A 20188-nucleotide genomic window follows, 5' to 3' on the forward strand; every position below is an offset into this window, starting at 1 on the left:
AGATCTCTGATGTCGGTGATAGAGGTGAGAAGAGATCTACAGCTTCATACGTTCTATAGTCTTCTTTACCAATATATCTCTCCTATCATGCTATATATCTCTGCACTATTTGACTATTTGCTTGAGATACGCTATCTTCTTACACTTGTACACTAGAGATATATAAGCTTGAGTATACGTGATTCATATACATATACATTCACTTAATACAACTTCCCTTCGCTTACATACGCACGTCCATGTCCACTCCTACTACAGGCCGGCCAGCGAATACACCATTACGCACTAGAACTGTATCTACAAACAACGCTAATGACAGATCTGCAAACGCAGCTAGAAGGGCCTTCAAACCACGGAAATCTGAGCCATTGAGGAGTTCTATCACCATGAACAGTACATCTAACAGCAAGGATAATAAAGAGAATCAAGCTTCTAATAATAAGCCAAATAATACACCAAATAAACAACAGAAAACTCCAGAAATGGTATCTCTAACACCAACACATACACCTTCTCATACACCACAAAGACATCAAGAAAGTACACCAACTGGTAGTCATTTAGGACATACGCCTATATATTCACCCATGCCTCCGTCAGAACGTACAACACGTTCACCATTACAGTCGTCTATTTCACCATCAAATGATTACCTTGCAGATATCACACAAGGACGCACAATAGCTGGACTAAGTATAGCAGACACGAAATGGGATTTAGAAACAGCAGACAATGATCCAGCTGCACTAGACGAAGATGTATGATTTGTGCTCATATACTGTTGTCTTACTAACAACCATAATAGTTCCTTGAAACTTTACAACTACTCTCTTCACAACATTCATCAACTATTATCAGCTATAAGCGTCTCTTGGAAAGCTCGCAAGGTAGCTCAGCGGCGCAATTATATGCTTTACAAGCTGAAATACGTGATATGAAATATGAATTGAGTCGTTTAGAGAAAGAGAATCATGATTTAAAAATAAATAGACCAGTTACAATGCAGAATTTCTCATCGCGTACTGATCTTTCAAACATACTTCGACCAAATTTTGATGAAATTGCTGTGAAAAGAGCAGTTAAACAATTGCACCAAGATGAACGATTAAGACTCCTAAGAGTAGTACTAGAGAGCGCATTACCACATGATATCTCAACAACAATAAGGATGCTTGAGAAATACGCAGCTAGCGCTTTCGATGTTTTGGGTACGCTCCCTGAAGGAATTTCAACAGAAATTCTGTCATATCTGGATGTAAAAGAAGCTCTGAACTGTAAACTCATCTCAAAACGTTGGTACGAATTAATGAAACTTCCTCAACTATGGCGCGCTTTTGTCTTGCGCTTGACAGCTTCAGATCCTGATCCAGTCGTACCACCTGAAAACGAAGAAAATTGGGAGTCCCTCTATAGAGCGCTTCACTTTAGAGAACGAAACTGGTCGAAAGGTATAGCCCAATCGATAAAGTTCTTACCGGGACATACAAATTACGTCACATCTATGCAGCTCAAAGGTGGCATTCTCGTTACTGGATCCTACGACCAAACATTGCGCATATGGGATCTCAAGAATGGAGGCGAATGTAAGAGCATTTTACAAGCCAAAGCTATTAGTTGTTTAGATTACCTCCCAAATCATAAAATCTTAGCAGCTGGTTATTTTGACGTTGGTCGGGTAGTCGTCTACTCGACATTGACAAACCAGCCATTGCAGATGTTACAGGGTCATAATAGGGGTATTCGCGCAGTCGCTTGTAATGACGAGTTCCTTGTCTCTGCTGGTCAAGATAAAGCACTCGTCGTTTGGAATTGGAGAACAGGCGATAGAATAGCTCGCTTCGGTCAACAAACTAACGTTTCAATTGGTGTTCAACTTATAGATGCGGATAAATTCATAGCTGTCACCGTAGACTCCATCATACGTTGTTTTTCAATAACAAAACGTGAAATGACATCGCAATATAGATTATCATCGTTATCACCAGAACTAAGTGGAATTGGTTACACTGCTGACACAATGCTAACATGGTTCGGTGCTGAAGGTCTCAGCATGACATGCGCAACGAAGAATCACCTTATTCATCTCCAATGGGATGAAGGTGAAGAGGAAGTAGTGCTCAGTGCTCCAGCTCCAGCGGCACCTGCACCTACTTCCACACTTAAGCCGCGCACATCCAGGGCCTCAATTGGTGCGCCACTCGCCAAGAACGGCAGAAGTGGTCCACGTAAATCAGGAATACTGCCACCACCAATACGCAAGAATAGCTCTGATGAGACGGCCTCAGATGTTAACAGTACACAGTCGACTTCCAACCCAAGTGCGCATTCTTCAGTCCAATCGGGTCAAACTCAAATTAAGAAGAGAAGTGCGCCAATATTGATTAAAGCGCCAAAAGTTGTACAAATTACTCACACCCAAAATATGGCACCAGTTGGTGCAACTGATGTTTCTAAACATAGAGTCGTCACTTCAACTCGTTTCTCATCTCGTTCAGGTGCAGATAGAAGAGTGAGTAGATTTTACTGATCTAATATGACTAACAACTCTCTAGTTATTCTGTTCAACGTTAGGTGAAACCGTACCTATTACTGGTGTTTGGGAGGAACTCTCTCCACGTCCTGAGGAAGTCACTAGCGAGGAAGCGAAAGAGTCGCTCGCGAATAGTAATAGAGGTCCATTATCAATTTGCATTGATCACCAGCAGGCTGTATTCGGCTGTGCAGATGGAACGTAAGTGAAAGTATACGGTGTCGTGCAGTATTAACAAAAAAGATAGTGTATACAGTTTGTCATTCGTTGGTGAAACACAACCATCTTCTTAACTATATCAACAACATGCATACCAAAAGAACAGTAAAATATACAAAAAGGATAGTAATACCCGCTTTATCTTCTAAAATTTCTTGTCATGACATATTTCAATGAATAAAAGTACACAAATTCTTTTTTTCTTACGCAGATCTCTTCTATAACGATACGCTCTAATAAAAACTTTAAACCAACAAGACGTCCAAATTCATATCCTAAGAAAATTTTAGAAAAGCACCTCAAAAGAAGATCAATACCTACCCTCATAACATCCATCCAGGAGAGTGTGTTATGACCAAGGTCGTATCTTCTCCAATATTCCTTCAAAATAGCCTCAGCTGATTCAACATCCCAACAAGCTTGCGTTTTAAACGATTGTAAAAGTGCAAGTACAGATGCTCTCTGTTCGTATGATGTGGAGTGCATACCTGCAATCAATACTGGCCAGGTCAACCAGACTACCATCCCAGTAGACGATCCTTCAAAGCATACTTCAAGTATACTTTCCGTTGCCCTTACGACCCTCTCATCATTCGTCGAAACTTCAAATAAATTACGAAGAATATGAATTTGCATTGCGTACCTATGGGCATGATTACCAACGCTAACTCTAGGATGTAACTGTATGAAGTTCATCTGATTAGAGAAATTTTCAAGCTCGGCAAGAGTCTCTCTAGCTTCTTCCTGTAATGCCTGTCTACGCATTTCTTTAATAACGTCATTATTATCTGTATTCCTTCTCGCTGAGCGTGAACGAGTACGTGAATTTGATGAACGACTTTGACGTGAAACTCTAGTACGTGAACGTGAATCACTACCTGATGATCTAACTTTACGATTACTACGTAATTCTGATCTACCTCTCATTTCAGGTGTTGAATCACCGCTATTGCAACCGCATCGTTCAGCTTTCTGAGCATCATTTTCATACAATGGTAATCCTAATTTACGTTTTCTTGCAACAAGTGAAGAGATACGTGCTATAAGATCAACCATACCCCTACTCAAACCAAACATACGCTCTACACTTTCCCATTCCCAATCACAACTACCAGTTTCACCTAATTCTAGGAACCACGGTGACCAGCCTTTGATAATAGCAGGCTCTTCGCCCGTTGTGAGGGAACCAAATACATCACGTGTTGCTAATTGTTCTAATAAAAATCTAGGAACTGAAACCTCTTTCTTCTTTGATGGTTTGCCCGTCTCAAGCATTTTTATAGGTCCACCACGTTTTTGTATAACAGATTTCGCAAGCTCTAAAATACCTAATAGAATTGTTAACGATATGCTTATAGTAATAACACAATAATCACCTTTCCATCCAGGATCACCAGCTAGAATATCACGCATTGCGACACTAAGTACACCGGCCAAGAAAGTGTCTGTCTCAACTTCACCTGCGCTGACTGCTTTTTGGAGATACCTAACAGCAGTTCTTCTCAGGCTAGCTGCTAGATCTCTACTTGCCGGATCTTTTCCACGGAGATAAGCAAGATGTACAGCCGAGACACTCAACAACCCCGTGCGGAGTGCTTCTACACTAATCCCCTGTCCAGTAACTTGTGCTTGGGCATAGGCTTCATTCGGATTCTTGTCTGCAATCATACCAAACGCTAATGGCGCATGTATACGTATCCACGGATTAACTGAATGGGGTAGATTGAGTGCGATAATGAATCTAACAGATTGAGTAAGATAATGATGTACCAACATTCTATCCTGAGGAGCGGGAAAGAAAGGAAAAAGATAATCTGGATTCGACAATAAAGGTGAACTAGTTTCAACAGATGACGTTTTGGATGTTGAACTCTCCATATTTTTTGTTAATTGCTTATGAAGTGTATCGTCATCTTCTCCTTCTCCTTCATCTATTTGGAATGCCGTTGTACGTGGTGGATCCGCGCGCTCATCTTCTCTCAATTTGCTAATATCTGGTGGATTTGATGATGTTGGAAATTTAGTTTCGAATGGGATCGCGAATGGTGATGGTGGATATAATGCGTCAAAAGGTGAAGGTGTTGACGGCTGCATAGATGTATCGTCATTGTCTACGCTTTTATCTTCACTCTTCCTTTGTCTTTTATGAGCAGGTGTTTCAGAACCCTGAGACAACATCTCAAAATCCCTTGTAAAGCTGGCCATATTCTGTGATAAACTAACATCTGGTTGTGGTGGTGGGAATGCGTTGCTTAGAGCTGGACCAATATTTCCGTCTACGTCTAAGAAAGTTGGAGCAGGAAATCTCGGACCAATCTGTGATACTTGTGAAGCTTCTGAATCATTGGTGATTCGTGGTGCTGTCGGGTTACTACTACTATCGGGCAAGAACGGGGCTAAGAAATCTGGGGGATCTGTCGTATACTTGAGCCAACCGGGTCGGTCACCATTTGAATCCTCGTCATCTAAATTTCCGGTACCCCGTCTGTTGTTATCGTTGTTGTAATCGATTGAAGGCGGAAATTTACACTCTCGCTTTGCTACTTGGCATCGATGACATACAGGTCTGCCTTCATCACACTATAGATTGTTATTGGCTAATTCTAACATTTGATCTGAACAAACCTTAATTTTTCTAGCTCTACAGGTGTAGCAACCTTTTCTACTCCTCCTGAACTTCTTCTTGTCAGCTGACTCTTGTTCTTTAGACTGTGTTTGTAGATCATCGCGTGACATTGTAGAAGTGGATCCCATAGGAGGTGAACTATGTATCTGTGGTGTGCTCTCCGTCGTCGTCGACCCCTCCAAACCTAGACTGATGTACTCGTTGAACGGCTGTACAGTTGTGACGGCAGGTGCTGCTGCTACAGGTGGGATAGATTGCTGCATAGCTCTCCTAGATAGAGATATTAGCTATGTCAGACGACTATCTAGCAACTCACCCTCTCATATCGAGAAACTCTTGGAAAGCTCTCACATCATCAGCATCCCAGTTTCTATCACTCAGTCCTGCCACAGAAGCTGCACTGGCAAGTTCTGCGGGTAGACCGTATTCATTGTTCATGGACGTAATTGTGATGATTTATCAACCCCACACTTTTGAATAATAAATAAATTATACAATCTCTGAATTAATTTGCTTTAATAAATCTAAATACTCCTGGCCAAGTTTTGCTAGCGGTTTGCTCTTTGCTAGTGTATTTGCGAACTCCTTAACGAGATCCCTCTTCTTGTAGCCGAGAACCGTCGGTGTGAATTCTTCTCCTCGGTTGTGATTGCTAAGGAACATTAATTTATGCTATTTATAATATTATACTCTACTCACTAGAATATTGGACCCATGTACTCCTTCATGAATTCTTCTGCTTTTCCTCTGAAACCTTCGTCTCCCAATCTGCGCGCATATGCTATCATTGAGTTCCTGAATTCGGTTGGTGAATCAAGAAGTATTGCGCCGTGTAAACGAGTTTCTAAGTGGCTCAGAGTGTATACAGCTTCCTCCTCTTCCATACTGTCCTTATCTGTATTTATTGGCTCACTTATTTTTTCGTCAACTAGCAACTCATTCAGTTTAATCTCAATACTAGAAATTGGGTTTGATTGTTGTTGTTGATAATGATGTTGTGATTGTGTACTTTGGGCAGCCGATGATGATGATTGCCGTTGTCTCCCTCTTCTATCCCATGCATCTGACTTAACAAACCTTGTACTACTGATAAGAGTCCAACTCCTAAATTGATTAAAGTCGTATGCGTGTGCAGTTCCATTGGAAAGAATGACAACAGGTACGCCATTTGAACGGAGCCTCACAGAATTGATAGTAATATCTGATGCATTCAAGAGTGGCTTGAGTGATGTCTTCTCAAACAATATCTTTCGCGTTTTAGTGCAATACACGTAAACGCTTCCAGAGCAGGTGATAGCGAGTAGCTTTGTTGCTTCAGCCTCCAAGAATGAACAAGTTGAATCGAGTGTAATATCCGGAAAAATTCTAATGTATATTTAGTACTATATTTCCCTATTATCGATTTCCTTACCTTCTTCCAGAAAAGCTGTATATTCTCAAAGTACCATCTTCAAGACTAACACCAACGAAATTGTCTCCAACTGAGACATTCACCACTCTAGATGAGGCATAATCAACCCATATTACTTTTCCATGGTTACTGACATTAGTATCACTGCGTTTGCTAAGCATAAGTATTTCGTTATGTAAATCAGGGTATTTCCTCGGAATATCTTCACTTCCGTTGTTCATTTCAACGTCATTTTTATCATCAGTAATAGCATTTCTGACCTCAACTCGATCAAGTTCTTTGTTTCCAACTGTTGCCGCACCCATAAACTGATGGAAAAGGACTGACTTAATAGTTGGAACACCAATAGTTACATCCTTAGTGATACGTCTCACTTCACCTATATCTTTGACCTCAACTTCCTCTCTCTTTACGCCATGACCTAATGTACGAGCTTTGACGTTCTTGTATAACAATCCAGAAGGTATATTTGATATCTTCACACGACTTGGATCCATCTCCTCGATTTCCATAGGTGTATCTTCATCATCACCACCTTCTTCTTCTTCGTCTGGATTTTTGATATATGGTAACCAATATCCGACGACATTTGGATTTTGAGGATGCGGAAGTGTCATTGGCATCAACATATTTGAAGGTAGCTGTGGTGGATTGAATGTTTGTGAAGGTATGTTAGCACTTGGGTAATAAACTGGTTGTGGTGGGTATGCAGAAGTGCTTGGCCCTGGAACAGGTGGGTTAAATGGGTTGCTTGGCGTATCAGGAATACCAGGTAGTTTCTCGACGAGCGTTGGTGCAATTCTCTTCTTTTTTGATGGCTCATTAGCAGTTGGAGCAGCTCTCTTATTTTCCATTAGTTTCTCCAGCTGCGAAGGCTCCTTTTGAAGTGTAGGGCGAACCTGTTGTATTGGCATGATAGGGAAGGCAGGTGCAACTGGCTTCTCATAATTAATGAGGATATTGCTAATTTCTTGATCAGCTACCGGCTGGCCAAGCTCCTCTTGCGAAAATGAAAGCGCAATAATGCTACCATCAGCAGAACATGAATAGAGTGTGTTACCATCTCTAGACCAACTCAGGTCCAAAACTTGACGCTCAAATATGTCCTTGATGACAATAAGTGGTTTTGATGTGTTCATTTTCCATATTGATATGACAGAATCTGTTGAGCCTGTTGCACAGATGTTGTACATTCCATTCTCACCATCTTTATACATTCGTGGGTTAAATGCTGTACATAAAACGCTATTTTCATGACCAACTAGTTTCATTTGCGATGACCAGTCGCTTCGTTTTACTACAGCTGCAACAAAGACACTGTCGGTAATAGCATTTGCGCATATAACGTTAGCACCATCTGGAGACCAACTGTATGAATGTTCATCAGTAATTTTTATCTAGTAAACAAACACACTCACGATAACCGCCTAACAAATGCTCTCGGAGAGTCCTCAAAAGGGTCAGTAATGCTTGCTTGTAAACCCCAATCAGAAGTTCTCCATATTTTCAAACTTCTATCGTCAGAAGCTGTTGCTAAGAAGTGTCCTGATGGATCGAATCCAAGACCTTTAATAGAGCTGTCGTGACCTGAAATCTTTATAATTCGCTCGAATGTTTGTGTATCGTGTACCATAAAGCAGCCGTCCATAGCTACGCTTGCTAAATATCTATCATCTTTTGACCAAGCTATCTCAGTCACATCTGAAAGGTATATGAGAGAAAACCATAGCTTTTGAGAAATACACACCACTGTCATGTCCACTAAGAACTCTCTCTGCTTTCCAGCCTTCGATATTAACTTCGGTGCTACCGAATACTTTTCCACCGCCATTTGGGTCGATAGCCCAGATAATTATGGCACGATCATCAGATGAAGATGCTAGGTATCTGCCTGAATTACTCCACCGCACAGAAAGTACAGGCCCTATGATCATTGAGTAATCTTCTCAGGTCGTATGAGATAACGCACCTGAATGTTGATCTAAAGTTGATAGCTGCTTTGGAACGCGCTCATTAGACTCTAGCTTTTCATTTCTTATAGGTGCTGTAGTCCATACTCTAATTATTGCGTCTATACCACCAGTTGCGAGTCTACTACCGTCTGGATGCACGTCTAGCGTGAATATCGCTTGACGCTTCTTTCTATCGTGATCACCGACTATACAATAGGTTATTAAGCGTTATTTACCATCTTACACGTTCTTACCCTCGTGTACCGCCCAACCTGGCCGAATTACTCTCATATATGATGATAGTTAAAACAAAAGAAAGGTATATATGTATATAGATTCCAAATACTGATTATTTAAGGGGAAATATTAAGTATTATCAATTAAGTATATCTAGTTGTAAGCATTATGAGCTTAGAGAATCTTTGAAATACGGTTCTTGATCTTCTTGAAAGTACCTTTCTTTTGCTTGACGTTTTCCTCAGCTGGAGCACCATCCTTGGCGTCTTCCTTTTTCTCAGCTGGGGTCTCTTCAGCTGGCTTGTCTTGCTCAGCTTGCTTGTCAGCAGATTCTTCCTTTGGAGCTTCTTGAGTCTCCTCAGCTGACTTGGTAGCACCCTCGGTACCAGCTGCTGCAGCTGGTTCACCGTTCTTTTCGGCAGCTAATTTGGCAGCTAATCTGAAACAATTGTTAGAAATTTTTCATTCACGATAACGACAACTTCAATGACACGAAAAGGTACGAATGAAAGCTGTCTCAATGGGTTAGAAACTGGCAGTCGCACATAAAAGTCAATTTCATTCATTTCGATTCTTTAAGCGTCTGAAGTGTCCTATTTTTTATATCGAAACTTACTTTTCGCTACCGAGCTTGTGAGTTGCGACAACGGAACCTGTCAAACATGTTAAATTGGAATTCACAATCTTTTAGTACCATACCGAAGTGCTTTCCGTGAGCGTGGGCAATTGAGAGCTCAGCTTCTGATGGTTGACGGCTACCGTCACCAGCAGCGAGGGTACCAGCACCGTATGCGCTTGAGCCAACAACTTCGTCAAGACCGAACATAGCTGGGTGTTGGTAACCGAAGTTGACGATGTTCATACCGTGGTGGGCGAAGAATGGGTAGGTGGTCAAAGCCTGAGATGTTGTCAGACAGATGGATGCGATATATAACATTATAACTCACGGTAGTTTCTTGACCACCGTGTTGTGAAGCAGTGCTAACAAAGACACTAGCGAACCTAAGGGCTGATTAGCTAAAAGACAAGTGGTTTGCTAGCAAACTCACTTTCCAACGAGTTCACCCTTGGCCCAGCTGAGACATGTTAGTAAAACGCGCCATAAAGTATAAAAGAACTCACATGCCACCGGTACGGTCGAACAAAGCGCTGACCTATGTGAAATTAGCTTTGTCGCGGGACGAGACGAGGTATGTATTTACTTGTGCTGGGGTTCTACCGTATCTAGAGGAGATTGTTAGATGGAAGATTCTAGTCGCGATCATCACGTACCTGGTTGGGAAACCGAAGATGATACCGTCGTATTCTGGTAACTTTGAGGCCTCAAAGACTGGGAGATCAGCTCTGAGGTTCTCTGGAGCACCCATCTTAGCCAAAACTTCCTTTGGGAGTGTCTCTTCGATTCTGAATCTGTCGACTTGGACGCCAGCTTCATTGAGACCTTCGAAGACCTTGTCACCGACGGTGTGGATGTGTCCGTAAGTGCTGTATTCTAATTGAGCGATTCTAGCGACCATTGTTATTTTTTGATGAGTGTTTTTCTCAAGTTGTCAGTGCGCGCTTAAAAAAGGTAAGATTATGAAATCTAATGTCAGCAAGATTTTTAAAATGACTAATTAGATTATTAAAGTATTTTAGCTTTTGTATGTCTAATATTCGCGTATCTATGTATATTTCCTATAGTCTTGACTCCTATTTTCCCTTAGAAATGGATGCTCAGCATATGAATGTCTCATTAGATATGAAGGACATTCATGACGAATATTCATGACAAACATCAATGACTAAAGAATTTATAATCCTAAGTTCTTATAAACACGCATCAGCAATCAAAGATAGAATATATTATGCAAAGTTGTTTTGTATAAAATAATATTTATGAGCAGCGTACCATAGCTTGCCCGCTGAGGTTTCTCCTAGCTGCGTCTCTGGCTTCCAGCCATCCGTATCCATGGGTCTTGAGATAGCCTACTTCGCCTGTTATCGTTAGATTGTGAGAAGATAGTATACAACTACAACATACCAAGTTTCAATCCACTAACACCCTTTATTCTCGCACCATTCACCCATCTCTTCACTTCATCCTTCTCCATCCAAACTCTTTTTGATGGTTTAGAAATTACTGACATATTGTTCAAAACAGGTCTATTAGATCTATATTTCAGCTCTATCCAGATGCGTCTGTGCTGCTCATCTGTCGGCAGGAATGTACTAGGATTATTAGAAGAAGGACTACCGAGTGTAACGTTTGTAATGAAGCCCTGGTCGAGCAATAGCCTCGATAAGTGGAAATTTTGGTTGGTGTATTGCAACGGTACTTTTGGTATCGCTGCTCGCGAAGCGTTTTGTATAATTGAGCAAGTGTTGTGTGGTAGCATGATGATAGTGAGCTTATAAGAGAGAAGACAGTGTCTATTTATTATTATTTACAATACTCTCTACAGTTTCAATTAAATTTGTAGCTTTTTCGCTTTCGTCTTCTACTATTAAATTCAACTTGAGAAGTTTTATCATATCATCTAACTTGATTTGATCCTTCAGTTTATCAGCGAAGGAAGGTATACCAACGATACAATGTGATAATATGCACGCTGACAGCGTACACGATACTACTTTCGACGACATTTCATTCAGTTCTGTTGTATCACTAGTGTTTAACCCGGTGTAATTTACATTGAAAATTACACTAATCGTGCTATCTGAGATTCTTTTTAGGCCTGTTATATACATAAATATCTAACATACCCTCTGAGATAGCCTGGTATACATCTTTAACATTATCCCCACCCAACTCTAACAAATTCATCACAAGACCAAGTAACAAGCATACTAAATCTGAGTTATTGTCACCTTGGCACTGTGAGAGATGTGTTAGAGCATCAATCACAACTCGTTTAGTCACAAACGTCTCCCTGATGGTATTTTTTCTGGTAACACTAAGTGCCACCATTGCTTTTGTCGTAGTTTTAAGGTGTTCTTTAAAGACTTTTAGTCTGGTTATATATGATAAGATGTAATCTTACCCTCTTTGCAATGTTCCTGGTCAGCCAACAAACCAAAAACCATTGTTAACTTCTTAAACACTCCTCTGTCCGCAACGTCTGAAGACGTCTCAATTACTCTCATGAGGTTCATAATATGTTCTAATTGCTGATTACTAGTGTGAAAACTTGAAATGTTTGTCGTTTGCATCACCTACCTTATCAACAACTTGAGTACGATTGAACGCGTCGATCGCGACATCAACGACATCACTATAGTCTATCAAAGAGGTATAACCACCTATGCCGCCTAACGCAAAAACAAGAAAGTTTGGTATCGTAATCTCACTATTATGCAAGACCTCTTGAGCCACTTTCCTCACCTCACGCAACAAAGGGCGTTCCGATCGTGATAAGAACTTCTCATTCATTCTAAAAGCATCGCTTGAGTTATTGCTTTGATAGAGCTTCCCGATTGTACTGCAAAATGAAGGTGACAGTGAATTGATCGGTGATATACTTGTCGTTTGTGATAAATGTGCGATTATAATTGAAGCGACTGCGTCAAATATTGCGTCACCTGTTGATGAATACTGGGTCAAGCCTTTCCATAGTTTATCAAGACATTCTTCGCTATCTAACAGCCATTTCTTCCAATCTTGGTTTATGAGCTTCTGTGAGACACTCAAAGCGGATGAACGACGAATATTTGATGAAGTTCCAAGAAAACCATCACAGATATAATCAAGCTCTTCGTCAAACCTCCTATTTACACCCATAGACCGCAACTGTGAGAATGATTTGTGTGTTGGCGCATATACTTCTTCTTCGTCACTGAGATACTTTATTAGTAGTAGTCTTAATATCATACTAGTCTCACCTTTCATCCACACCCCATTTCTTTCTCAACTCGCTGTAATCTTCCCTCAAGGGTTCATCTATCCAGTTTGAAGAAGGCGCGTCATTACGATAGCTTCTCACTTTAGCGTAGGTGCGCTTGGAATTTGCTGATTGTGTTTTTGTTGCTGCTGGTATATCATCGTTGTTTATCGACTTATCAGTCGCGTTGTTATCGTCTTGATGCTCTGAAGAATGTTGAACAACGTCCTTGTCCATCTCTACTATGGACGCTGACCTCGGCTGCATATTTCTCCTTATTTTTGATTGTGATGTGGTTTTAGATAACGACCCCTCAGCTGATATGTTACTATCATTCACATCCTCCGGTTTATCTACACAGTCCAATTTTCTCTTTCTATCCTTATAACTATTCGTAGACGTGTACTTTCTCTTGAATACCGCGTCTGTCATCTATCAGCCTGTTGGTTGTGATGTAACAAGGTTTGAAATAAATCTATGATATTACAATAGTCTAGTATCTAGATTGTCTTTTACTATTTCTTTGAAATCTCGCAAGTCTTTGCTGTTCATTCTTAAGTGCTCTGGCACGTTTTTCATCATCCATTGCCAAGAGTGTTGGGTTTTTGTGAGAGACTTCGTCATCCTTACCTTTGCTCTCAGCAGCCTCGGCACTTTCATAGAGACCTTTATCGCTTCTTTCTGATTCATAGGATTGACGGATAAGCTTCTCTCTGTTGGCCTTTTCTCTCTGTCTTGCTTCTTCTAACATTGGCTTCTTCTTTTCCTCGAATTCTTCTCTGAAAGTGTTGTAAGATGATTTTACGCTTTCCATAAATCCTGGTTGCTTTTGGTTTTCGCTTGCATACTGTTGGGGAAAGTTTTTCTTGTTGTTTTCAGCGATTGTATCCAATGAAGGCAAACCCATGCTTTTTCTGACAGCGGTTGAGCTGAGTAAGTAAGATTGTGCAAGTGAGAATGCATTGGTGGTGCACCAGTAGATGAAAACAGCCTTTTTAATATTATGAGTACATTTCAACGGAGAAAAAGACACTCACACTTGGCATTTGTAACCACCATGCCATTGGTACGATTATGAAGGAACCAATTTGGAAGAACGGTTTCATCTTCTGTGCTTGTGGTGATTGAACACTTCCACTACCATCTGGACCCATACTGATACTCTTGAACATGAGTGAAGATGATATAATTGGTAGTATACAGGTGTAGTCTGGTACTGTGAGGTTTTGTACCCAACCAAAGCCACCTTCGGCCATTTGCTTGAGGGGTAATCTGGCCATATCGTCCAAACCAAAGTAGAACGCAATAAATAATGGCATTTGAATGAGTGGTAAAACTAAACCTCTGAGTGGTTTCAAGTTCTTCTCTTTCATGAACATTCTCATTTCTTGACCGAGTACAGCAGCTTCTTGATCTTTACCTTGCTTCTTTGCTGCAGTCATAGCGTTGATCTTGGCTTGCATTTCTGGTTGATGTACTGCCATTCTTGATGTGTGTATTAATGAGTTTCTAAGTAATGGGAACAATGCTAATCTGAGTGATACTGTAGTGACTGCAATAGTGGCCCACCAAGGTAAACCAGTTGATACATGAACAGCTTCTAATGCTTGTTGTACGAAGCCATACCATTTGTTACACAATCCCAATTCTGCGAGATCACCATATTTCAATGGTTCCGTTGTGCTTTCTACAATATTTTGTAAATGAGCAGGGGTTTCAGTAGTTGATTCTACAGCTGTAGATGTGGCTGTTGATGCAGCTGGTGGATCATTTACAGCTTTTACAGGGAGTGAAGATGTAGCTAACTCTTCTGCCTTCTTACTTTCACTAAATATAGTTCTGTGGTTTTTTATGCTAGTTAAACGCCTAGACGCTATTGCAGATCTTGCGCCGCCAACGCTGTAGAGACCTCTAACACTCCTTGCAATCATCGATGTAATTAACAAAAAATAATATTACACTCATCACGCATCGAACTCGGATTATGACGATTTTTTTTCGTCGATCGTATCTTACCGCTATACCATCAAGCGAGAAAAGGAATTATAGCAAAAAAAATCACCTGACTGAAATTGAAGATAAATAATAATGCCACAACAACCGTGCAGAGATTGTGGTAGCTTGAATATCGATCACGATAGTTCATCCGGTAGCTCATATTGTGCAAACTGTGGTATCGTCTTTGAGGAATCCAATATCGTCGCAGATGTTGGATTTACAGAGTCATCTTCTGGACAAGCGCATGTAACGGGTACACTAGTTGCTCATGATGCTAGTAAGCTACATAGATTTCTCTTCCTTATCTTCTAATTCAATTATCTTTATAGCCGGAACAAGCAGAGAATCGAGAGATAAGACAATACAAGAAGGTAAGTGAATTATTTCAAATTATATACATAGTCTCACACTTTATTTACAGGTAAACGTCGCGTCAGACAACTCGCGGCCGCTCTTAGAATATCAGAAGCTGTAGCGGAATCTGGAGAGCGAATATACACGCTAGCAGTACAAAATAATTTCATAAGAGGTCGTAAAGCGGTCTACATAGTATCAGCTTGTCTATATGCTGCCTGTCGTTTACAGAAGGATTCACACATGCTGATTGACTTCAGTGATTTCTTACAAGTGAGTTGCACAATCTTCCATTATTTAGTTATCTAACAAATCGTTAGATTAACGTATTCGCACTCGGTACTACCTACCTACGTCTGGTTGAAAGGCTTGACTTGAAATTACCTGAAATGGATCCATCTATTTACATTCAAAGGTTCGCATCTTTGTTAGAATTCGGTCAAGAAACTCAAAGGGTAGCGAGTGATGCTACAAGACTTTGTCGACGTTTTGATGAAGATTTTATCAGTCATGGTCGTCGTCCAGCAGGTATCTGTGGTGCTGCACTACTCCTAGCAGCTCGTATGAACAATTTTAGAAGATCTGTTGAAGAGATCGTACAAGTTGTAAAAATTGCTGACGTCACTGTTCAAAAGCGTCTTGACGAGTTTAGTAGAAGTACAGCAGGTGATCTTACCATCGAGGATTTCCGTGATGATCAACACTGGCATAATAACAGAGCTAACGAGGAAGCGTTACCACCAACATTCTACAAAGCTAGACGTAAAGAGAAGATTGAAGAGGAAGCTGCTGCGAAACCTGAGAGCGAATTAGCCCAAAAGCTTCAAAGAGCTAAGGAGAAGAAGCGTAATCTTGAAGCCTCAACACGTCCAAAGAGAAAAAGAAATGATCCAATTCATAAACAATTTGAAGACTATTATGAAACTATATGTGGTGTCAGTGGCGTGTTAGAGGATTTTACACCACAGAAAATAAGCAAAGGAATAGAGAAGGCTCGTGAGGATAGAGCTCGTTATAAGCAGCAGAAATCACGGCAAGACGACGATGATTATTCAGGCTCTGAAATATTTGAATTGGAGTCAGAAGATGGTGATGATGGCAATACATATAGTAGGACTTCTATCAGAAAATCCGATAGACTTCTGCGTAATTCAGAAGAACCAAGTTATGTATATCCGGGTGAGGATGAAGTAAATGATGAACAGGCTTACGAACAAGGTATCAGCAATCAACCAGCAAAGCTCAGAGATATCAGTATCAATCATGTGGTTACTACTCCGATAAACAATGATCCCGAGACTCCTTCTAGAGATGAGGAAGAAGAAGAAGAACGAGGAGAGCGAGGAGAACAGGAAGAAGAGGAAGAAGGAGAAGAAGAAGAAAGGAAGGATGTTGAACTTGAGGAGGAACTTGATATAGATCACAATGAAAAAGATGATGAAGACAATGAAGAGGAAGTTCTTGACACCAAGGAGGATGAAAACGGTGCGGAGGTCATCAATGATGAAAATATCGATATGGAAAAAGCTCATAATACACCCAACCAACCTGATGACGGAACTGTAGAAGAAGCAGGTTCACCATCCGCCGCCCCATTATCCGAGCAACAACCCGGAGAAGATGATTCTAACGAGAAGGATGAGAATGAAAAATATGATGACAAAGAAGGTGAAGAAGTAGTCGAAGAACCAGGTGACCCGGATGTTAAATCTTCAGCTCCAAATGAAGATGATGAAGGAATAACGCAAGAGATAACACAAGCACTTGGTGATCCAAACATTCGCTCGCTTGCAAACACACTCGATAATGTTGATGAGAGACGTAGAATCGAGCTTGAAAGGAGGAACGCAAACGTCGATGAATTACAAGGTCTAGATGAATCTGAATTAGATGATATGATTCTAGGAGAAGATGAGGTTCGAGTTAAAGAGAGAATATGGATGGAATTTAACAAGGATTATCTAGAAAAGATTGCCCTTCACCAGGCTACTGGTCAAGATCAGCAGAAGAAACCTCGTCGTAAGAAACGTAAAGCTAAAGACCAATCAGCAAAACCAGAGAATGCAGCTGAAGCGGCATCACAAGTACTCAAGCAGCGTAAGATTTCCAAGAAAATTAATTACAATGCGCTCGATGGACTCTTTAAGAAGGACACAGGCACACCCGAAATTAATAGTCTTGCACCTGGAGAAGTAGATGATAAGGATGATGATAAAGAAGATGCGAAAGAGGATGAAGAAGAAGAGGGCGAAGACCAAACAGCACTTGAATATGGTGCAGAATTTTCTGATAATGATATGGATTAATTGTTGTTTATATAGATAGCTGTTGTATACTTATCTAATTTATCTAATTTGTTAATGAATACGAGATAGCGAATGAGTGATTATGTTGTGTTCCTGACTAATTGTCAGGTTGCAATTATACTATTGCATCATGGATGATGTGATTTTGCATACATAGTTTTGAGATCAATCTGAATATTCTTTACTGCCTCTATCTCAGTTAAGAATGTCTTACAAAGTGCATTGGTATAGAAGCGTTTGGTATGCTGTAAGTAGCAGTAAATTTTGATGAAACGGGTGACTGAATGTGCAAGTAGACAATAATTGCCATACTTGTAACAGTATGTGAGCCTGGTTCTTGGGATGCGCTCTCCAACGTGAGTTTTGTCTGACGGTGAAACCCATACTAACAGTATCTAGCTTGGTGCTGGGAAAGTACAAGCAAAAAACCTATGGTATAAATTCTTACATGCAACAGTGGTATGGCATCAGGCCAGGACTTTAATGTCGCCAGTGCAATTACTTTCGGTAAGTGTCAGTTTTTCTTATTTATATAGCACTGATAACAAATTACAGGTATTATGATCTTAACGTGCGCGTTAGGAAGTATCATAACAAACAAGTAGGATAGCTGAGGTCTTTTTGCGCAAAACTTTAACATTCTATGCAGTGTCGGATTGAAGTGGACATTCGTCCTTGGTACATTTGGGTAAGATTTATAGCGAGGGTGATGTGAACATTTTTAATGGAACTCCAGGTATATACCATATGGTTGGGGTCTTTATATGAATTCAATTAAGGAGAACTACGTGTAAGTTTTCGTACGCATGAAAAATTTCATTTTCTAAAAATTTTCAACTAGTTGGTTACTTCTATTTGGAGCCGCATTCTGTGGTATTTCAGCAGGTCTCTTTTGGAGTAGTGAAGGTAGTGTTTTTGTTATATACCCGGCACCCGAAGAAAGAGGAAAATACTTATCCGCATGGGCGGTAGGTAAAAACTTAGGTAGATGATTTATAACGATTATCGATCATAACTGATAGTTTTTCAGGTCCAGCCCTTGGTGGTGCTATTAATTTGGGTATCAATGCCAAACGTATACAAGGTGGATCAGTCGATTCAAATACCTGTAAGTATTCAGGATGATAATAATACCACGGCTGACAAAATAAAGATATTGTATTTGCGGTATTGATGTGTGTCGGTTGTGGTATAGCATTCTTGCTGCCGTCACCGGAGAAAGTCGAAAGAAAAGACGGATCAAAAGTCAAAGTTGCACCTCCAGTGCCTGTCTGGGATGCTATCAAGGCATACTGGAGATCACTCACCGAAAAGAGAGTAAGCGTAAGGTTTTCATTTTTATGTCTACTAATAGAGATCTCTAGATACTTCTACTACTCCCACTGTTTTTCTTCTCGTTCTTCTACTACGCGTACATGAGCGCATATCTCACACGGACTTTCAACGTTCGTAGCAGAGCTTTCTCAAGTTTAGTATCACCGATGGGCGGTGTTTTGTCGTCCTATCTCGCATCTTTAGTTTTAGACTCAAAGAGACTCAAAGTGCGCACGAAATCGACATTCCTTTTCTTCGTCTTGCTATTCCTTCAAATTGGGTTATGGGTGTGGTTGTTAGTTATACACTATGTATACAACAATGAGTACAGCCATCTCGATTGGAGTCATAACAAGTTTGCTATATTTTATATCCCAAATATCCTTTTCTTCTTCAATTCTTATACCGGACAATCACTTTTTTACTGGACTGTCTCTAATTTCTCAACTGAACTCAACGAGTTGACACGTTATGTCTCAATTATAAGATCAATAGAGTCAATGGGTATGTATAGACCATTCTAATTTTTGGAGAAACGCGTACTGATAATTACCTATAGGTCAATCATTGAGTTGGATTTTGACTAGCAATGCTGCAGGCGTGGATGCCAGCGGCAGCGGTCTTATTATAGTGAATCTCGTCGGTATTGTCGTATCACTTGGCATTGCATCACCGATTTTCCTTCGCCTAAATCACCACAAAGCGAAAGAGTATGACGATTACTTCATATCAGAAATGTCGGAAACATCCTCAGAAAAATCGAAGGAAATTGAAATTTAAACTAAACTTCTTAATTAAACACTACGGATTCAATTATACTTGTATTTTTCACTTACCTCATTGCATAGATGTCTTTCCAAATGCTTTGGTCTTCTAATATAGTTTAGATAAAGTTTAAAAGCTTAAGTTGAAAAAGTACATCAGTGAAGAATTACCGAGTGATGTTGTTGTTGTAACTGACCGGCTTGGGTGCTGAGAAGATGATATTTCAACTGCTGGCAAATTACTGATGAAAAGCATACTCCATGATACCATATATCTAGACGATTGGCTGCTTATAATTTTGCGAAATTGATCGAAAAGGCTTTTGCTGAGTATTGGCTGTACTCAACGACATGCTGAAAGTCACGACGCGAACTAGGATGGTTTTTATAATAGCTTTCTTTCTATAAATAGTGATTTGAGCATGGTCGATAATTGTCGGTTCATATACTATAGCGTGGTGATCAGATTACGCTGAATTAACAACCAATCTGACCGCTACTAGGGACAATATTTCATTTGGTGCTTAGTTCCTTCCCCTAATTAACCAAAAGGGTACTGATTGATATCAGATTCCACATACAACCAACTGTATTCAGATTGTATTTCAGTTCTGCGA

The 20188-nt window shown here is 40.3% G+C and overlaps 8 protein-coding genes across 8 annotated transcripts; 3 read left to right on the forward strand and 5 right to left on the reverse strand.

Annotated features, from left to right (window-relative positions):
- Positions 1 to 555: 555 nt before the first annotated feature.
- Positions 556 to 2928, forward strand: WALSEDRAFT_43560 (hypothetical protein). The gene is made up of 4 exons (XM_006956748.1): positions 556 to 758; positions 806 to 2509; positions 2553 to 2731; positions 2778 to 2928. The coding sequence occupies exons 1-4, from the start codon at positions 588 to 590 to the stop codon at positions 2821 to 2823; spliced, it is 2100 nt and encodes a 699-aa protein (XP_006956810.1). The 5' UTR covers positions 556 to 587; the 3' UTR covers positions 2824 to 2928.
- On the reverse strand, positions 2904 to 5800 carry WALSEDRAFT_59610 (hypothetical protein). The gene is made up of 5 exons (XM_006956749.1): positions 5692 to 5800; positions 5375 to 5645; positions 4126 to 5329; positions 3071 to 4077; positions 2904 to 3024 (listed from the first exon to the last, which is right to left on the reverse strand). The coding sequence occupies exons 1-5, from the start codon at positions 5697 to 5699 to the stop codon at positions 2995 to 2997; spliced, it is 2520 nt and encodes an 839-aa protein (XP_006956811.1). The 5' UTR covers positions 5700 to 5800; the 3' UTR covers positions 2904 to 2994.
- A 16-nt stretch (positions 5801 to 5816) lies between these two features.
- Positions 5817 to 9029, reverse strand: WALSEDRAFT_67690 (WD40 repeat-like protein; the record flags this gene model as incomplete). The annotated part of the gene is made up of 7 exons (XM_006956750.1): positions 5817 to 6027; positions 6075 to 6740; positions 6787 to 8154; positions 8205 to 8487; positions 8534 to 8710; positions 8756 to 8944; positions 8993 to 9029. 7 exons carry the CDS (start codon positions 9027 to 9029, stop codon positions 5865 to 5867), a joined length of 2883 nt encoding a protein of 960 aa, XP_006956812.1. The 3' UTR covers positions 5817 to 5864.
- Positions 9030 to 9266: 237 nt separating this feature from the next.
- On the reverse strand, positions 9267 to 10521 carry WALSEDRAFT_31509 (putative NADH-quinone oxidoreductase). Its single transcript, XM_006956751.1, has 7 exons — positions 10248 to 10521; positions 10178 to 10199; positions 10098 to 10129; positions 10025 to 10051; positions 9923 to 9977; positions 9675 to 9873; positions 9267 to 9628 (listed from the first exon to the last, which is right to left on the reverse strand). The coding sequence occupies exons 1-7, from the start codon at positions 10490 to 10492 to the stop codon at positions 9588 to 9590; spliced, it is 621 nt and encodes a 206-aa protein (XP_006956813.1). The 5' UTR covers positions 10493 to 10521; the 3' UTR covers positions 9267 to 9587.
- A 290-nt stretch (positions 10522 to 10811) lies between these two features.
- On the reverse strand, positions 10812 to 11353 carry WALSEDRAFT_35956 (ribosomal protein S8; the record flags this gene model as incomplete). The annotated part of the gene is made up of 2 exons (XM_006956752.1): positions 10812 to 10952; positions 10999 to 11353. The coding sequence occupies 2 exons, from the start codon at positions 11351 to 11353 to the stop codon at positions 10852 to 10854; spliced, it is 456 nt and encodes a 151-aa protein (XP_006956814.1). The 3' UTR covers positions 10812 to 10851.
- Positions 11354 to 13293: 1940 nt separating this feature from the next.
- Positions 13294 to 14779, reverse strand: WALSEDRAFT_59611 (hypothetical protein). The gene is made up of 2 exons (XM_006956753.1): positions 13873 to 14779; positions 13294 to 13826 (listed from the first exon to the last, which is right to left on the reverse strand). Exons 1-2 carry the CDS (start codon positions 14764 to 14766, stop codon positions 13329 to 13331), a joined length of 1392 nt encoding a protein of 463 aa, XP_006956815.1. The 5' UTR covers positions 14767 to 14779; the 3' UTR covers positions 13294 to 13328.
- Positions 14780 to 14852: 73 nt separating this feature from the next.
- WALSEDRAFT_31512 (BRF1-domain-containing protein) lies at positions 14853 to 17550 on the forward strand. Its single transcript, XM_006956754.1, has 4 exons — positions 14853 to 15110; positions 15163 to 15204; positions 15255 to 15460; positions 15508 to 17550. Exons 1-4 carry the CDS (start codon positions 14924 to 14926, stop codon positions 17491 to 17493), a joined length of 2421 nt encoding a protein of 806 aa, XP_006956816.1. The 5' UTR covers positions 14853 to 14923; the 3' UTR covers positions 17494 to 17550.
- Positions 17551 to 18320: 770 nt separating this feature from the next.
- On the forward strand, positions 18321 to 19331 carry WALSEDRAFT_15404 (hypothetical protein; the record flags this gene model as incomplete). The annotated part of the gene is made up of 4 exons (XM_006956444.1): positions 18321 to 18477; positions 18524 to 18601; positions 18647 to 18810; positions 18858 to 19331. Coding segments are annotated over 4 exons (873 nt in total), but the record flags the coding sequence as incomplete, so codon positions are not given.
- Between the last annotated feature and the right edge of the window lie 857 nt (positions 19332 to 20188).

Source organism: Wallemia mellicola (assembly GCF_000263375.1).
Source record: "Wallemia mellicola CBS 633.66 unplaced genomic scaffold WALSEscaffold_3, whole genome shotgun sequence".
Lineage (NCBI taxonomy): Eukaryota > Fungi > Basidiomycota > Wallemiomycetes > Wallemiales > Wallemiaceae > Wallemia > Wallemia mellicola.